The sequence below is a fragment of the Denticeps clupeoides genome, chromosome 8, assembly GCF_900700375.1.
Source record: "Denticeps clupeoides chromosome 8, fDenClu1.1, whole genome shotgun sequence".
NCBI lineage: Eukaryota > Metazoa > Chordata > Actinopteri > Clupeiformes > Denticipitidae > Denticeps > Denticeps clupeoides.
The window spans coordinates 18946211-18963841 of NC_041714.1; the positions used below are offsets into that span (position 1 = coordinate 18946211).

At 48.6% G+C, this 17631-nt stretch overlaps 1 protein-coding gene across 1 annotated transcript; it reads right to left on the reverse strand.

Annotated features, from left to right (window-relative positions):
* Positions 1-4: 4 nt before the first annotated feature.
* nrap (nebulin-related anchoring protein) lies at positions 5-16029 on the reverse strand. Its single transcript, XM_028988389.1, has 43 exons — positions 15791-16029; positions 15613-15707; positions 15443-15530; positions 14357-14461; positions 14180-14284; positions 13939-14043; positions 13746-13853; positions 13561-13665; positions 13376-13483; positions 12406-12513; positions 12027-12134; positions 11661-11777; positions 11055-11159; positions 10853-10960; positions 10607-10705; positions 10202-10300; positions 9947-10051; positions 9766-9873; positions 9584-9691; positions 9312-9509; positions 9134-9238; positions 8941-9039; positions 8751-8855; positions 8558-8665; positions 8154-8465; positions 7969-8073; positions 7152-7250; positions 6963-7067; positions 6768-6875; positions 6569-6682; positions 6276-6473; positions 6096-6200; positions 5908-6006; positions 5579-5683; positions 3368-3475; positions 2924-3235; positions 2426-2530; positions 1776-1874; positions 1588-1692; positions 1401-1508; positions 1011-1322; positions 781-933; positions 5-703 (listed from the first exon to the last, which is right to left on the reverse strand). Exons 1-43 carry the CDS (start codon positions 15860-15862, stop codon positions 467-469), a joined length of 5460 nt encoding a protein of 1819 aa, XP_028844222.1. The 5' UTR covers positions 15863-16029; the 3' UTR covers positions 5-466.
* Positions 16030-17631: the final 1602 nt, after the last annotated feature.

Here is a 17631-nt window from a genome sequence, read left to right on the forward strand (position 1 = left end):
GAGCTGCATTGTCAAAATCTTTTATTTTCATGTCCTCTTCAGCAAGTGCTACCTGTTGTGATGAATTTTCACAAATCTGAACCAGTCAGTCATTCACGAGTATCAAACATCTCTTCAAACGCAACCCTGACACCATGGCTTTCCATGATGATCATGTTTTACCGAAAACGTTACTTTGTGTCCTATTACATAATCTTATTGATAATAATAAAAAATTACATTCACTTTGTCAGACTCCTTGGTTTTACATGCAAAGACACACAAAAATCGATTCAAGCCCATCTTACTATGAACATTCAACTTCCCTCCTAATGTCCTGGAACAGTCCAGCACAGCTTCCGTCCCACTTCCACACTGCCCGTTTCTACATGCTAGCTTCTCTCATCATACAGGATCACGGCTGACAAAAGCTCCAGGCTCAAAATACATCTTCTACATGGACGCATGAAACATCATCACACTCATCCTACTTTGCAGCTGCAGAAACTGGAGCCACTACAGCAGCAGACTGGGAGGTCAAGATGGACTGAGTGGCGGTGGATGACTTGCTGATGGTGGTGGTAGCCTGTCTGAAGTTGGTTTGAATAGTCTTCTTCCTCTTGACATGGAGGACCTCCATGGCGTCCGGGTTCACTCCAGGCTCCTGGAGCTGCTGCCCGCCCTCCTCCCGCTCAGAAGAGCTCTGCTGCAGCCTCTGGATCATCTGGGGGGGGCAAGAATATAAAGGGATGAGAAGAAAAAGTGAAGACGTACAACGAAAGACTGAAGCCTGCAGCGTACCATGATTTGCTGGTACTGGGCAATGGCCTCGTCAGTGTCCACTCCCTCAGCCAATCCCAGCTCAGCGGCACGACGGGCCATCTCTACTCTATGTGAGCCTGGGGGGGTCCAGCCCACTCCCTTAATCCAGTTCAGGTCAGACTTGTAGTTCACCTAAAAGCAAACGAGTTGAACAGTCAACGACGGGACCCGCAGACATGGGAGAACATTGGTGGTCAGGAGGCACCCACGTCGCTCTGCAGCTGGTACGCCTGCTTGGCGTGTCTGACAGTCAGCTGCTCGGGGTCGCAGGTGTAGGTGTGGAGCTGCTGCCGGTACCCCAGGTTGCTGGCCTGCGCCTGGCTCTTTCTGGCCTGCAGGAACTCTGGTTGGTCGCCGTGGATCTTGAACTGTGAGCGCATCTCCTGGAACTGCTTCTTATACTCATTGTTGCTCTGGAGTTTGCCCATGGCCAACGAGTGCACCATCTTGGGGTCGTCCGCAACGCTGAGCAGCCCCACCTGTTGACCTTTACCCTTTACAAAGGCCTCTTTGTACCGGAACTGGAAGAACAACATTCACAAATGTGGCCATGAGGATTTATTTACTAGTCGTGGGTGAGCTTGTGATTCAGAACTTACATCACTGGCGATTTCTCTAGAGACCTTGGCTGTTTGGAAGGGAATGGCATCCAGTCTCAGGTCGTTTCCCGCCATCCTCACCTGATCACCTGATGTCTTGTAGACTTTCTGCAGAGGAGAAATTGGGAATTTATTTAGTACTGGAGACAGATGATGATCAGCTTGCAATGATCTGCCAGAGTCTCACATCGCTGATCTGCTGCGCGTTCAATTTAGCCCTGATGAAGTCGGGGTGGTCTGGTGGAAGGGTGTATTTGTGCATCGCCTCAGAATCGCCAGACTTGTACAGCCTCTGTAACACACCGCACACGACAAGCTTTCACAGATTCAGAGGCTTTTAACAATTAACCAGGCAAATGTCGGCATGCGGCGCACCTCACTGCACTGCTGGTAGCTGTTCTTGGCATGGACGATGTCAGGGGAGTCGGCCACAGAAGTGAATTTCAGACGGTCAGGTAGCTGACGGTACTTCTTCTGCAAAAAGCAAAGGATTTGAACCGAGTTCCATTCAAGTGTAATTCCCCCTGTAGTACATTGGATTCAATGGTTTTTAAAAAATGGGTGGTAGTAGCTTAGTAGTTAACTCATCCACTTATGAACCTAAAGAGCACAAAGTCCCAGGTTCAAACCCCACTTACTGCCATTGTGTCCCTGAGCAAGACACTTAACCCTGAGTGTCACCAGGGGGACTGTCCCTGCAACTACTGGATAAGGGTGTCTGGTAGATGCTGTAAGGGGCAACTCCAGATCTGGGGTTCGGACCGGAGTTTTGTGTTTGTCCTGTGTTATAATGATACTTGATTGTTTTCAACTGTGTCTACTTGTATAAAGCTGCCCTGTTCATTTCTGTTTGTGGTCAGGGTCATTGTTTGGTCATGCTTTCTCATGTCGTGTGTTGTATTAAGTCCCCTGTCTTGTGACGTTGTGCGCATGCGTCCTCTTTCCTCGCCATGTCCAGCTACCGTGACAAAAACAGAATGTCCTATAGTACATGGTCTCACTCTGAAGAAGCTGTCAGAACTCACATCACTGATCAGCTCTCCTGCTTTCTTTGCCAACTCCAGCTGTGGAGTCCCAACAGAGTCCCAGGCCACGCCCTTCAAGAAGTTCAGGTCCGACTTGTATACTTTCTAGGAAGCAGAATGAAAGAATTGGTCAGTTCCTCATACTGTGTTCATGGAAGAGCAGTGGTTAAAAACCGGGAGGGTTGAAAGTTTCCTCTTATAATAGACAAGCTTTAGTAAAAAAAAGGACAGTAAAATAATTCTGTAATAGCTCACAAACATTCTAGTAGCATAATTAAAACACATAACAACATGTTTATTACACAAGTTCCATAGCTCTCAGGAAAAGATGATAGCTCTCAGAAAGCTCTCGTGATAGCTCTCTGATAGCTCTTGGAAAAGCTCCTGAATCTGAATGCAGCCTGCATCATTTTATCTGACTAAACTGACACAATCCAGGGATTCACATGATTGTGACATGTGGAGGTTAGCTGATCAGCAGTGGAAAGTACTTCGCACCTCACTCTGAAGGTTGTAGGCCTTCTTGGCCCACTGGACCTTCATATCGTCTGGCAGCACTGTGTAGCGGTGGATATGGGTCTTGTAGTCCTGGTCGCTGGCCAGGGCCTGGGCCTTCTTGGCATGAACCAGGTCCACTAGGTCCAGGGGCAGGTGGTACTGGCTGCTGGTGGACAGGGCGTCCTTACGGTACTGCTGGTTGCTCTGGAGACGGCCCACCTGCATGCAGTGCAGGAGACGGGGGTCGTCCAAGATGCTCCGTGCTCCAATGTGCTTCCCTTTCTCCAACACATGGTTGTGCTTGTACTGGTACTGAGGCAAATAAAAGTCCCCTTTAAAACATTCACATTTCACTAGAACACTGTTCCATAAAAAGTTATGGAGTAGTATAACTGTTTATGTTTATAGAAACAGAAGTGTCGCATGGTCCTGTGGTCCACGTACGTCGCTAGCGATGCCCGTAGATGATTTCGCTTGCTGGAAGGGTATGTCTTGCATGGTGAGTTTATACCCCTGCGCTCTCAGTGTGTGCCAGGACTCTCTGTACTTACTCTACACAAGGAGGAAAAAAAGTTGGGATGAAAACAAGGCTCAACTCACGCAGGCAGCAAGAAACCTGGAAAACAACCCAGAAACCAACCCAGTCACCAAAACCAACCCAGTCAAACACACACTGTACCTCACAGAAATGACCCAGAAACCAACCCAGTCACCAAAACTCACCCAGTCGAACACACACTGTACCTCACTGAATTGACCCAGAAACCAACCCAGCCAAACACACACTGTACCTCACAGAAATGACCCAGAAACCAACCAAGCCAAACACACACTGTACCTCACAGAAATGACCCAAAAACCAACCCAGTCACCAAAACCAACCCAGCCGAACACACACTGTACTTGACAGAAATGACCCAGAAACCAACCCAGTCACCAAAACTCACCCAGTCGAACACACACTGTACCTCACTGAATTGACCCAGAAACCAACCCAGCCAAACACACACTGTACCTCACAGAAATGACCCAAAAACCAACCCAGTCACCAAAACCAACCCAGCCGAACACACACTGTACTTGACAGAAATGACCCAGAAACCAACCCAGTCACCAAAACTCACCCAGTCGAACACACACTGTACCTCACTGAATTGACCCAGAAAGCAACCCAGCCAAACACACACTGTACCTCACAGAAATGACCCAGAAACCAACCCAGCCGAACACACACTGTACCTCATTGAACTGACCCAGAAACCAACCAAGCCAAACACACACTGTACCTCACAGAAATTACCCAAAAACCAACCCAGTCACCAAAACCAACCCAGTCGAACACACACTGTACCTCACTGAACTGACCCAAAAACCAACCCAGTCACCAAAACCAACCCAGCCGAACACACACTGTACATGACAGAAATGACCCAGAAACCAACCCAGTCACCAAAACCAACCCAGTCGAACACACACCGTACCTCACTGAACTGACCCAGAAACCAACCCAGCCGAACACACACTGTACCTCACAGAAATGACCCAAAAACCAACCCAGTCACCAAAACCAACCCAGCCGAACACACACTGTACTTGACAGAAATGACTCAGAAACCAACCCAGTCACCAAAACCAACCCAGTCGAACACACACTGTACCTCACTGAACTGACCCAAAAACCAACCCAGCCGAACACACACTGTACCTCACAGAACTGACCCAGAAACCAACCAAGCCGAACACACACTGTACCTCACAGAACTGACCCAGAAACCAACCCAGCCGAATACACACTGTACCACACTGAACTGACCCAGAAACCAACCAAGCCGAACACACACTGTACCTCACTGAACTGACCCAAAAACCAACCAAGCCGAACACACACTGTACCTCACTGAACTGACCCAAAAACCAACCCAGCCGAACACACACTGTACCTCACAGAACTGACCCAGAAACCAACCAAGCCGAACACACACTGTACCTCACTGAACTGACCCAAAAACCAACCCAGCCGAACACACACTGTACCTCACAGAACTGACCCAGAAACCAACCAAGCCGAACACACACTGTACCTCACTGAACTGACCCAAAAACCAACCAAGCCGAACACACACTGTACCACACTGAACTGACCCAAAAACCAACCCAGCCGAACACACACTGTACCTCACAGAACTGACCCAGAAACCAACCAAGCCGAACACACACTGTACCTCACAGAACTGACCCAGAAACCAACCCAGCCGAACACACACTGTACCTCACAGAACTGACCCAGAAACCAACCCAGGCGAACACACACTGTACCACACTGAAACTGACCCAGAAACAAACCCAGCCGAACACACACTGTACCACACTGAAACTGACCCAGAAACAAACCCAATCACCAAAACCAACCCAGTCAAACACACACTGTACCTCACTGAACTGACCCAGAAACCAACCCAGCCGAACACACACTGTACCACACTAAAACTGACCCAGAAACAAACCCAGTCACCAAAATTCACCCAGCCGAACACACACTGTACCTCACAGAAATGACCCAGAAACCAACCCAGCCGAATACACACTGTACCACACTGAACTGACCCAGAAACCCACCCAGTCACCAAAACCCACCCCGTCAAACACACACTGTACCTCGCTGAAGTTGGCAGCATTGAGCTTCGCCTGGGTGATCTCTGGCCTTTCCGCCGTCATGGTGTAGTTGTGTCTGTAGTTTTCTCCTGCCGCTTTGTACAGACGCTGATGTGAAACAGGACAAGAGTTTGGTACTTCGCATTACCACGTCCTCCATTTTATGGCCCTAGTCTCTTTGATTGTTACTTTTCCTGTCAGGCTTTGGGCCCAACAAGTCAGTCATAGAAATTTCAGAGAAGAACATCCCTTTAAACTAGTCAGGTATCTACTTTCTCTCCAATTGGAAACAGGTCGTGTTGGAAATCTGCTCCAGGTTTCCAGGTCCTCACCTCATTGGTGATCTTGCTGCTCATTTTGGCGTGGACAATGTCTGGAGAATCCGCGACTGACGTGTGCTTGAACTTGTGTGGCTGCTGGCGGTACTTTCTCTGAGGAAGGAGGTGAGCAGAGAGAACGTCACTTCTTCTCAGTGATCTGAGCTGAGATCTCTGTGGAATGTTCCGAGGCTCCCGCTCACCTCGCTGAGGAGGTCGGTGGCTCGTCTGGACTCCTCTATCTGCAGAGCTCCTGTGGCGACCCATGCTGCTCCACGGAGGTAATTCAGGTCCGAGCGGTAGAGTTTCTGCAACGTACACACATTCATAATTATTGATTACAATTTTTTAAGATGCACAGACGTTGGTGAAAGTGTCCTGACCTCGCTCTGGAGCTCGTAGGCCCTCTTGGCAGCTTGGACCTTGAGGTCATCGGGCAGTGAGGTGTACTGGTGCAGGGTGTGTCTGTAGTCCTGCTCACTGACCAGGGCCTGGGCTTTCTTGGCGTGGGTCACCTCCAGCATGTCCATGGGCAGGTGGAACTGCGAGTGAACCTTCACTGAGTCCTTCTTATATTTGATCTAAAGGGAGTGAGATCTGGATTAGAGAGAGACTGAAACCAAGTTTTTTTTTTTTACTTTTTATTTAAAGTTCATAATGCACAGATTTCACTCACGTCACTCTGCAGTTTGCCGGCATGGACAGAGTGGGCAATGTTAATGTCATCCTCCAGACCTTTCAGTCCAATCATCTTACCCTTCATCTTCTCAAACTGCTCCTTGTATTTTTGCTGAATGTAGAGGGGGGAACAGCAGACCATGTTAAACATTTTGGATTTGGCCGAAGGAACAAGAACCGAAGAGGAAAAGACGTACATCGCTCAGAATCTCGCCCGAAGTCTTTGCGGCCTGGAAGGTGATGGCGTCCAGACGCAGCTTATAGCCGGCATCCCTGATCTTGGTCCAGGACTCTTTGTAGCGTTTCTGTGAGACAAAAAAAAACCCCACAATGCCATAAACATGACCGCCACTGCTGTGGAATACAAGTGCCACACTCATCCTGGCACTCACTTCACTGAGGTTCCTGGCGTTCTGCTTCGCCTGGACGTGTTCTGGGAGTTCGCCTCTCAGGGTGTACTGGTGCTTTACACTCTCGCCCTTCTCTCTGTACAAACGCTGTTCCACAATTCCACAAGCAAGTCATGCACACAGGATTTATTTCAATAAACCACTGGTCACGTGACACACTGGGAGGCTTACATCTACTGCCAGCTTGTTGCTGAGTTTGGCCTGGACCATCTCTGGTGAGTCCTCCACACTGGTGAACTTCAGTGCTGAGACATCCTGACGATATTTCTTCTACGATACAGTGGGGTGGGGAAATCAGGATACACTTTATTATACTATAAAATACCCTGCCCGGCCTCAGGGGACCATCAAGTCCCCATGGCGCGTCTCCCTTCTATTCCTGAAGTCACTATTTTAACACACAGAGCAAGGGCTAATAAAGGTCAAGCGGAGCGGAGTTGCTTATGAGAGCAGGTTCTAAATGTTCTCCCGAGAGCTTTATCAGCGTCAAACAGCGACCATGGATCATAATTCATGGGCCGCATCTACATTTACATCATTTATCAGACGCCCTTATCCAGAGCGACTTACAATCAGTAGTTACAGGGACAGTCCCCCTCTGGAGCAATTTAGGGTTAAGTGTCTTGCTCAGGGACACAATGGTAGTAAGCGGGACTTGAACCTGGGTCTTCTGGTTCATAGGCGAGTGTATTACCCCTAGGCTGCTACCACCCAAACCACCCATCTTAAGTCAGTTAGGAAATTGCATTTTCAAATACATCTTCATTTACACTACAACACGTACAAACGCATTTACATGTACTATTATAACAGTTATGCACCAATTTCACGACTTTATTCTTTTTACCTTGGCCATTTATACACAGTCCACATGCTGACCTGGTCATCACAATCAGGTCAGAATGAAAACTTTCCCTCGTTTCTATCAATTCAATTACATGGGTCCTAAGTGCTTCAGAGCCTCAGAGCCTTTTGGAGAATTTCATACCTCACTGAGGACCTCTCCGGCTTTCTTGGCCTGCTCTACGTCCAGCGACCCGGCAGCCGTCCAACCCACTCCTCTCATCCAGTTCAGGTCTGACCGGTACGTGTTCTGAAGGTGTACGTTTGCAATTTATGTAAAGGGTCCAGATATTTACTGACAGAGAAACGTAGTAGAGAACGGAGACGTACGTCACTCTGGAGATGATAGGCCTTCTTGGCCCACTGCACCTTCATGTCGCTGGGCAGGGTGGTGTACCTGTGCAGGAAGGTTCTGTACTTGGTGTCGGTGGCCAGGTCCTGGGCCTTCCTGGCGTGGGTAAGGGTCAGCATGTCCAGCGACGCGCTGTGGCGGCTCTTTGAATCCTCGTATTGCTTCTTGTAACTGCGCTCGCTCTGCAGCCTGGTGGCATGGGTGGAGTGTGAGAGCTGAGAGTCACCAGCCACCGTCTTCACGCCAATCATTTTACCCTTCGTCATCTCGTAATTCTGCTTGTATTTGACCTGTGGAGCATTGTCATGTTAGACCAAACGTAATTAAGGCATTTATTTGTTGCTTCATGACAGCCACTGATACCAGGCAGATAGAAACTCACATCGCTGGCCAGGTCTCGCTTGGCTTTAGCAGTGAGGATGGACAAGGAGTCCAGGCGGAGCTCGAAGCCCTTCTCCCTCTGCTCTTCCCAGCTGCTCTTGTATGTTTTCTTTAATAGTAGATAAGAAAGCAGGTCAGGACTATTAAAACCAGCTTATTAAGGGTCTGCATAGCTGGCAATGGCGCAGCCTTACGGCACTGAGGAGGTCTGCGTTGGCCTTCGCCTGCCTGAAGAGCGGCTCGTCCTTGGTCATGGTGTAGTGGTGCATCGTTCTCTCCGTACCCGCCTTGTACGCCAGCTGTACATTAAAGGTCAGACATTTCACGTCCGCAACTCGAACAGCCTGGCTGGGCTGGGTTTTAAACCAGGTTTGAATGTCTAACCCCGCTCTGCAGCTCCTGGCTTTTCTTGGCGTGTCTGATGGTCGGCGTGTCGGCGACCTGGGTAAACTTCACGCCGTCCACCTTCTGCCGGTACTTCTTCTGTAAGACGAGTAAAGGAAAGATCGCACAGGTTACAGAAGGCAGCGGTGCGGCGGTGGTCCAGAACGACGTGCCCTGGTCCTTGCGGTCTCACCTCGCTCACCAGCTCTCCAGCCTTCTTGGCCTGAGCCACATCCAGACACCCGTCCGCCTCCCAGCCAACCCCCTTCATCCAATTCAGGTCAGAGCGGTAAACGTTCTGTGGGGAACGACCCACAGTCAGGGTTAAGAGCAGCATGATGACGCATGACCATCTGAGACGAGGCTCTCACCTGGCTCTGAAGGTTGTAGGCCTTCTTGGCCTGCTGGACCCTGACGTCATCAGGAAGGATGGTGTAGTCGTGCAGCTTCTTTCGATACTCCAAGTCGCTGGCCAAAGCCTGGGCCTTCTTGGCGTGGCTGAGGTTCACCATGTCCTGAGGCAGGTGGTACTGGGACCGGGATTCTTTGGAGCTTTTCTTATAGGCAATCTGCGATTGACATGAAAAAATCATGATCCGCTAGTATCCATGGTGAACGTTCTCCTTGGTTATTTGCGACTCACCTCGCTGCTCATTTTGGCCACCTGTAGAGAGTGCAGCGTCTTGGTGTCGCTGATGTTCACACCCACAGCCTTGTCCTTATTCTTCACGAAGGACTCTTTGTATTTGACCTGTTGAACGGAACGCTGGTTAGACCCGTCTCCCATTAACGGGCATGGCGCTCTGGGAGTGATGGCGGACTCACGTCACTGGCCAGGTCACGAGACGCTTTGGCAGCTCTGATGGCGAGATCGTTCACACTGGCGTCACAGGCTTTGGTCTTGTTCTTCTCCCAGTCCTCTTTGTATTTGATCTGTCCAGGGGGTTCAGAGGTCACCGGCTGTCACCTCCCTGGGGAGGTAGTGATGCTGCTTACAGGATCTTACCTCGCTGAAAAGCTCAGCATTGGCCTTGGCCTTCTTGATCTGCGGCAAGTCCTGTGACAGGGTGTACTGAGTCTTGGTTTTTTCATAGTCAGCTCTGTAGTTGAGCTGTGCAGAGGAGCAGACGGTGGCCAACCTCAGCAGACACTCCACAGATCACATGCTTAGCATTAGCCATTTCTGCCCGCTAATTGGTCAGTAATAAGCAATATAAAGTCCTTCTTTCAGGAAGGTAACCATGGAAACCCCCGTACGTACGTCGCTGAGCTGCTGCGCGTTGATTCTGGCCTGGACGATGTCCGGCGTCTCTGTGACGGAGCTGAACTTCAGCTTGTCGATGTGCTGTCTGTAGTTCACCTGTAAGATGACAAAAACGACTACCAGTTATTTACATGTATTAATACTGAAATGGATTGCTTTTATATTAGCGCATCTAAACATATTCTTCATAAACGTTATAATCACGACACACAGAAACATAATGAAGCATTTTGATTTATGTTGACGATTATGGCTGATAGCTCACAGAACATAAAAAAGATTCACAATCCCAATCCAGAAATGTACTTGGTTGGGTCTTGGTTAAATTACCGAGAAAAATGAGTTCAGCAGATGCACTAAATACTGTATTATATAAAAAGATGTCAATATAAATAGCCTCACATCCTTCAGGGGCTCCAGCTTCCTCTGGGTCTGGTAGGAGGGCGTGATGGTGGCGGGATAGTTGTATTCACCCTGCTCATTCTCTGACTTGTAAGTAATCTGAAGCATTAAAGACAGACACACAGATAAACACTTGGAAAGAAAATTCACCGTGAAATTTTATAAGAACGAGCATGAAACTTTAAAAAGTGGCTCAATATAATTTTGTTTCTCCCACTGGCGAGTGTCTGCTATGAGGAGCCTTACATCACTAGCCAGCTTCCCGGCCTTCATGGCATGTAAAGTCTTCTTGTCCAGCCCGGAACCTTCGTAGTGACCCTTCATGTGGTTGGTGTACTGTTCCTTGTACTTGTTCTGTGGCCACGGAACACAGAAAGCGTTTCTGCAGCACTATAAAGAGATGAAGTCACAAAAGCCACCCCGACCCTGCTGAAAACGCGGCACGCACTTCACTGGTAAACTTGGCCATCTTGGCGGTGTTCTTGAACTGCGGCGTGTCACAGTAGTTGATGCTGTGGCCCTTCGTGTTCTCCAGGTCCTTCTTGTACTCGACCTAGGAGAAGACGATCCATTCAGTAACTCTAAAGCCTAAAATTGGATTGTGCCCCACTAAAAGTAACCAAAGCCACTCCAAACAGCCATCTTGGGGCAGTGGTGGCCTAGCGGTTGAGGAAGCGGCTCCGTAATCAGAAGGTTGCCGGTTCAAATCCCGATCCGCCAAGGTTCCACTGAGGTGCCACTGAGCAAAGCACTGTCCCCACACACTGCTCCCCGGGCGCCTGTCATGGCTGTCCACTGTTCACTCAGGGTGATGGGTTAAATGCAGAGGACAAATTTCACTGTGTGCACCGTGTGCTGTGCTGCTGTGTATCACATGTGACAACCACTTAACTTTACTTTAAAGCCGTGGTAACTCAATATTCTATGACAAATAGATGTCAGGTGGGGCACACTAAACTGAGAGTGGCCTGTCACAGTGGCATCCAGGAGCCAGACTGTCTGTAGGATGATGACATGCGTGGATTGTGTTGGTGACAGTGGGTGACATGCCCACCTCGCTGACGATCTTGTTTATTTTGCGGGCGCTCTTCAGTGTCAAGTTGTCCTCGGTGTTCAGGTTATGATAGTGGGCAGATCCTTTCATCTTCATCAGATCTTTCTTGTATTTCAGCTAAAAATAAATAATAAAAACACTGAAAGACTTTTTTTTGTACTTTTTCCCCTTTCATCTTGCTGCACATGTTCATGTGATGTTGCAGTGGCGTGGACAAGAACATTCACACACACACACACATAGAGACAGCGTGTCTGACTGTCAGGCAGCAGCTTTTGTAGTGACAATGTGAGCCTCGTACAACCCCCCAGCGGTGACATGTGACGATGACGTTGTGTGTGTGTTCCAGCGTGAGTTCGTACTCACATCGCTGGCCAGGTCGTGGGCCTTCTTGGCCATGTGATAGGCGGGAGTGATCATGGCCGGGAAGCTGCCTTTGCCCCTCTGCTGCTCGTATTCCTCGGTGTAGGCGAGCTACGGTAGATCAGAACGGTAAACAGGAGGATAATCCTGCGCTTTATCGTGGCAGTTCGTGTGGACTGTCCCCTTTCTGAGGAACACAGTTAACATATTTCATGCAGAGTTTTAAACGTCACTCATCTCATGACCCGACGAGCCTCCCTCTGGATCATATTAGCATCATATTATGGGAAATCTGTTTAAGAGGCTGAAACCCATGACACCGAAGATCCGGCGTAAAAGCGGCGTAAAAGCGGCGTAAAAGCGGCGTAGCGACGCTGAGCACCTGGCTGCAGTTCTCGGCCGTCTCGCGCGCCTGGGCAGATTCCGCCATTCCCGCCTCGGCGCTGCCCTTCCCCTTCAGCTCCTGCTCGTACTTCTGCTGGTACTTCACCTGGGGGTGGATGAAGGAAGGTCAAAACTGTCCAACGTGTACAACAGAGACTGGCAGGATGATACAGGGATGTCACTGAGTAAAGCATCTTGGCTGCCCACTGCTCACCAAGGGTGATGGTTAAATGCAGAGGACAAATTTCACTGTGTGTACCGTGTGCTGTGCTGAAGTGACAATCACTTCACTTTTCCACTTTAGCATGTCTCTGTATTATCTGGGATTGTTATGTTACATAACAACGTCTTCCACTGAACATGGCTGAATATTGCCAATCATATTTACAAGCGGCTTTATGCAGGACTGGCATGGGGAAGACGTCTTTAGTTGTCATTTATTGTCTATTCTCCCTTCTCTACTTGTATTTAACTACATGTTGCAGCCATCTGTCACAGCTAATGTTAACATTGACGAAATGTCCTCAATTTTTTACGTTTAGCCAGTGTTCACTTTTTTTTCTCTCATTAAAGTAGTTAAAAATGTATTTGTTATATATATATAAGTATTATTATTATTTTACTTTACTGTAATTCTACTGTTTGTTTGGTTTATTCACATTAAAATAAAATATTTCAGGGTATGTCTGTCTCCCTGAAGTTCATGTGTTCATGAGCTGATTTGTCTTGCTAAAGATATTATTAAAATGTGAAAGTGATTGTCATTGTGACACAATGCAGCACAGCGCACGGTGACACAAACAAAAATGTGTCCTCTGCTTTTAATCATCACCCTTGGTGAGCAGTGGGCAGCCATGACAGGCGCCCGGGGAGCAGTGTGTGGGGACGGTGCTTTGCTCAGTGGCACCTCAGTGGCACCTTGGCGGATCGGGATTCGAACCCATATGCTGTGCGTGTCAGAAACTCACTTTGCTGGCCATCTCGCCGGCTTTCTTGGCCACCTGGTAGCCGGGAGTGAAGTGGGCGGGGAAGCTGCCTTTCCCCCTCTGCTGTTCGTAGCCCTCGGTGTAAACATGCTGCACGGAGGCACATTTCACTAATAAAGACCCGCTTTACTCCACCCCCTCCCAGACAACAGCAGCACCAAACTCACATCACTGGTCATCTGGGTCTGGGCTCGGGCCAGGAGAACCTCCGGAGTGTCGGTGACGGCCGTGTACTTGGACACTCGCTCCTCGTGCCCTTTCTTATATTCCAGCTGGAAATGAGAACGGAAGGATTCGCTGCTTCAGCCGTCCGGCTCCCAAAACGTGGAAAAGCGGGAGCAGCGAAACTCACATTGCTGGCAATGGCGTGGGCCTTCTTGGCGTGTTCGTACGCCGGCGTGATCATGGCGGGGAAGCTTCCCTTTCCCTTGGACTGGTCGTATTCCTCTTTGTACTGAACCTGTTCACCCACACGCCATCATCAGGAGTGGCTTCCACATCACCAGGAAACATCTGACTCTAGAAAGGTCTTCTTCTCTACTTACATCGCTGGCCAGGGACGTCCCGGTCTTCGCTAGCAGGATCTCAGGTGAGTCTGTGATGGAGCTGAACTGTGTCACCTGCTCCTTATGAGACTTCTTGTACTCCACCTGCCACGGAACAAACACACTTCAGCTTCATTTCAACACTGATTTAATTTTTAAATCTCTCGTGTTCTTCAAGAAACCTGATCCCAGAGTGAATTGTTCACTACTTGGCACCATTCATGCCCTGAGACGGACTCACGTTGCTGATGGACTTCTGCGCCTGTGCCACGCGTACCACCTCCTGGTTGGTGATGCTGCCAGAGTACCAGCTCTGCTGCTCCGAGAACTCAGCCTTGTAAGCGGTCTGGAAGGACAGAGGGAGCTCAGCCAAAGATCAAGGCGCTACATCCCGCTGCAGATGGTGGTCGGATCTCACCTGGCTGCTCAGCTGACTGGCCTTCCTCGCCTGTTCTATGTCTTTGGACCTCATGTCGTAGTGGAAGGTTGACATGAACCTCTCACCGTCCTCGCGATACTTCAGCTGAGGAACATACAGGAATACTTAATACTTAATACCCCTGGATTTAGCTTTCAAGGAACATTTCAACTTAAAACGTGCACCACACCAACAAGAATGAGTTCAGCGCGGTTTATAGCGATTTCATGGTAAATATCGGCCATTAAGGGTGCTACATTTTACATGTTAAATGGCTACAGACCTACTGACTGATGCAGCCACTCCAATAAAAGCCGTGGATCCCGCAGACAGGCAGGAACAGGTGGGTGGAGAGACGGAGGAGAGGTGAGGCGGGTTTTTTTACGGAGGCGTATATTTGCCCGCCGAGCGCATTAAACAGGACCACGCTGTGGTGTCATGTCTCTGTCCCAGGACAGAAATAACCCAGACCAGGAACCCAGTCCCCATTCCACACCCCTGGAGTCACCAGTGGCCCCGCATGTCACCAGCTTCTCATGGAGAATCAACATCAACTGGTTTTAAAGGGTTTGTTGTTTAGGAGGCTTCGAGTTGCAGAATTGATCCTTTCAGCGGATTCAAAGTTCTTTCGTTTCCCACTGCTTGTTCACTTTTAATTAAAGTAATCTTTAATTCTCAGAGATGGCTGGTCTAAAGAATTTCATTTACAGCATTTATCTTCATTTACAGCATTTATCAGACGCCCTTATCCAGAGCACCTTACAATCAGTAGTTACAGGGACAGTCCCCCCCTGGAGACATTTAGGGTTAAGTGTCTTGCTCAGGGGCACAATGGTAGTAAGTGGGATTTGAACCTGGGTCCTCTGGTTCACAGGCGAATGTGTTACCCACTAGGCTACTACCATCCGCCTAAAGAATGTTTTTAATATTCAGATTACAATATGAAATATTTAAAGTGACAGTCCCCAAAAAATCCTGCAGTTCATCAGCCAATGCAGGATTGTTTTTGCTTAAAGATCTATTCTAAAGATGATAATAATAATTGTGCACTCATATGACATGCGTGTTCATCACGGTAGACCTCACCTCACTGGCAGCCTGGGCTTGTTTCTTGGCGTTGATGTTGACGGGCGTCTCGTATACGCTGGTGAAGCTGTTGTTTCGGGGGTTGTGGCTGCAGAGAGAGGTCGTTATGTGACAGAACCGTCCCCTCTGATAATAGTTGGAATTTCTGGGTAAATCGGATCGGTACTCACACTTGGCAGTATGGCCTCTTCTCGTGGCTCACAAAGTTGTTGGGTGTGAGGACCATCTTACACACATCACAGTGAAAGCAAGCTTTGTGCCAGTTCTGCTTGGCAAAAAGAACGACACACAAGAGCTTTAATACGGAAAGCAGATATATCCAAGTGCACCAGATGTAGGTGGTCTTACCTGATCAATACAATTGATCTTCTCCGCCGGGTACACCGCGAAGCCACACCTGGCACACGACTGAATGTTCATGACTGCAGCTCCCCCGCGTAATAAAGAGAAGGAAAAGACCGACAGTCGTGAAGTCTTGTAGAAGGAGGAGAAAAAGGGGAAAAAAAAAGGGGCAAGGGACTGCAAGTGTCCCAAATGTCCCAAACTCAGATCTCCAGCTTGACAGGCAGACCCTGTCTAATACATATCACGTTGGAGCATGGCCCCGCCCCATGCCCCCCTCCTGCCTCTCCGGCCATCCAGCTGTCCATTCGTCGGCCGGCTTCTGTGTTTATGAAACTGAATCCTGGTTAACTTTGGTCGGCCTCGTCACACCGCGGCCTTCAGGACGCCTCTAAAATAGCAGCATGAAGTCAGACCCCCACGTGAAGCACCTACGCGTCTTTTAATGGCTTTTGTGTTCCTATGACTGCGCACAGGGCTTAAGCCTGACATCAGGGTGCGTTCGTATTTACTTTGCTTCCTTTTTCATTTCTGCTTCCTAATTCCATTTCATAAGTGAGTTCATTCATTCCTTTTTCAAGTACATCTTAGATGCGCCTCTTAAACTCCAACTGTGCTGCCATAACATTATAACCACCGACAGACAGGACAAGCGGCTTATTTTCTTTCAATGGCAGTGGGTGTTAGACTTGTTTAGGCTTTTACCAAATTTCTGATGGCTAGATGGGCCATGAACCTGTGACAGGATCATGACACACGGGGCCCATGTTGTCTGATCTAATGGACGAGAAACTGTAGCACCGATCGCTGAGAAAGTTGACGCTGGCTCTGATTGAACGCCGTGGACTCAGGGTGACCAGGGTGACCCGTGTCCATCATCAATAGTCTCCCAGAGAACAATGGAACAAAAGCATCCAAGGTGTCATGTTGTCTTTTACACTAGGGGCAGTGGTGGCCTAGTGGGTAAGGAAACGGACCCATAATCCGAAGGTTGCACCGTCCCCCCCACACAATGCTCCCCGGGCGCCTGTCATGGTTGCAAACTGCTCACCAAGGGTGATGGTTAAAAGCAGAGGTTGCATTTTCTTGTGTGTATGGTGTGCTGTGCTGCAGTGTGTCACTTCACTTTACCGGGACAGTGGTGGCCCGGCGGGTAAGGAAACGGACCCGTAAACATAACGTTGCAGGTTGGAATCCCGAGCCACTGAGGTGCCACTGAGCAAAGTACCGTCCCCACACATGTATTCTCATGTAGTCATGGTTACTTCTTACGAAGTTACTTTGAGGAACAAGATGCTTGGTACCCCATCAGATAGCTTCAGTGAAGTTCAGTGCAAAGCTAACCAATTATCAGCCCCACCTATTTATTACAGAGTTAAAAAAATGTAACTAATAAGATTCAAGATTCAAGATTGGTTTATTGTCAGTACAACAGGACACGGTGTATTAAAACAATGTTTCACACAGACCGCCCTATGTGCAATCATAAAAGAAAAATATACATGTATATACACACTAAACTAAACTATATTGACTAAAACTAAAGCTTAAATACTGTGCAGGTCATCTCTATAGGAGAAAAGTAGAACTTTTCTGTACAATGAACAGGTCGAAGAGGACATAACTGGACAACTTCACGTAGGACGGTTGTAAGTGGACATGTTGGATATTTCAAACAGGACACAAGACAAGACAAAACGTGCAGGAATGTGCAAAAAGAAAATCTTAATGTAACTCGTGCTGTTTCTCCACTGGCAACTAAACGACATGGAGCAGTCTTCACCACTCTGTTATTTAACAAGAAGCAGAAATTTTTCGGACATTATTATTATTATTCGTGATTAGAA

Coding starts and splice junctions, on each gene's coding strand:
- nrap (XM_028988389.1), bottom strand. CDS start 15,862: ATGAACATTCAGTCGTGTGCCAGGTGTGGCTTCGCGGTGTACCCGGCG. Junction 10,961..11,054: donor TGGCCAAGTTTACCAGTGAA/GTGCGTGCCGCG, acceptor CCGTGGCCACAG/AACAAGTACAAGGAACAGTA. Junction 1,323..1,400: donor CTAGAGAAATCGCCAGTGAT/GTAAGTTCTGAA, acceptor TTGTTCTTCCAG/TTCCGGTACAAAGAGGCCTT.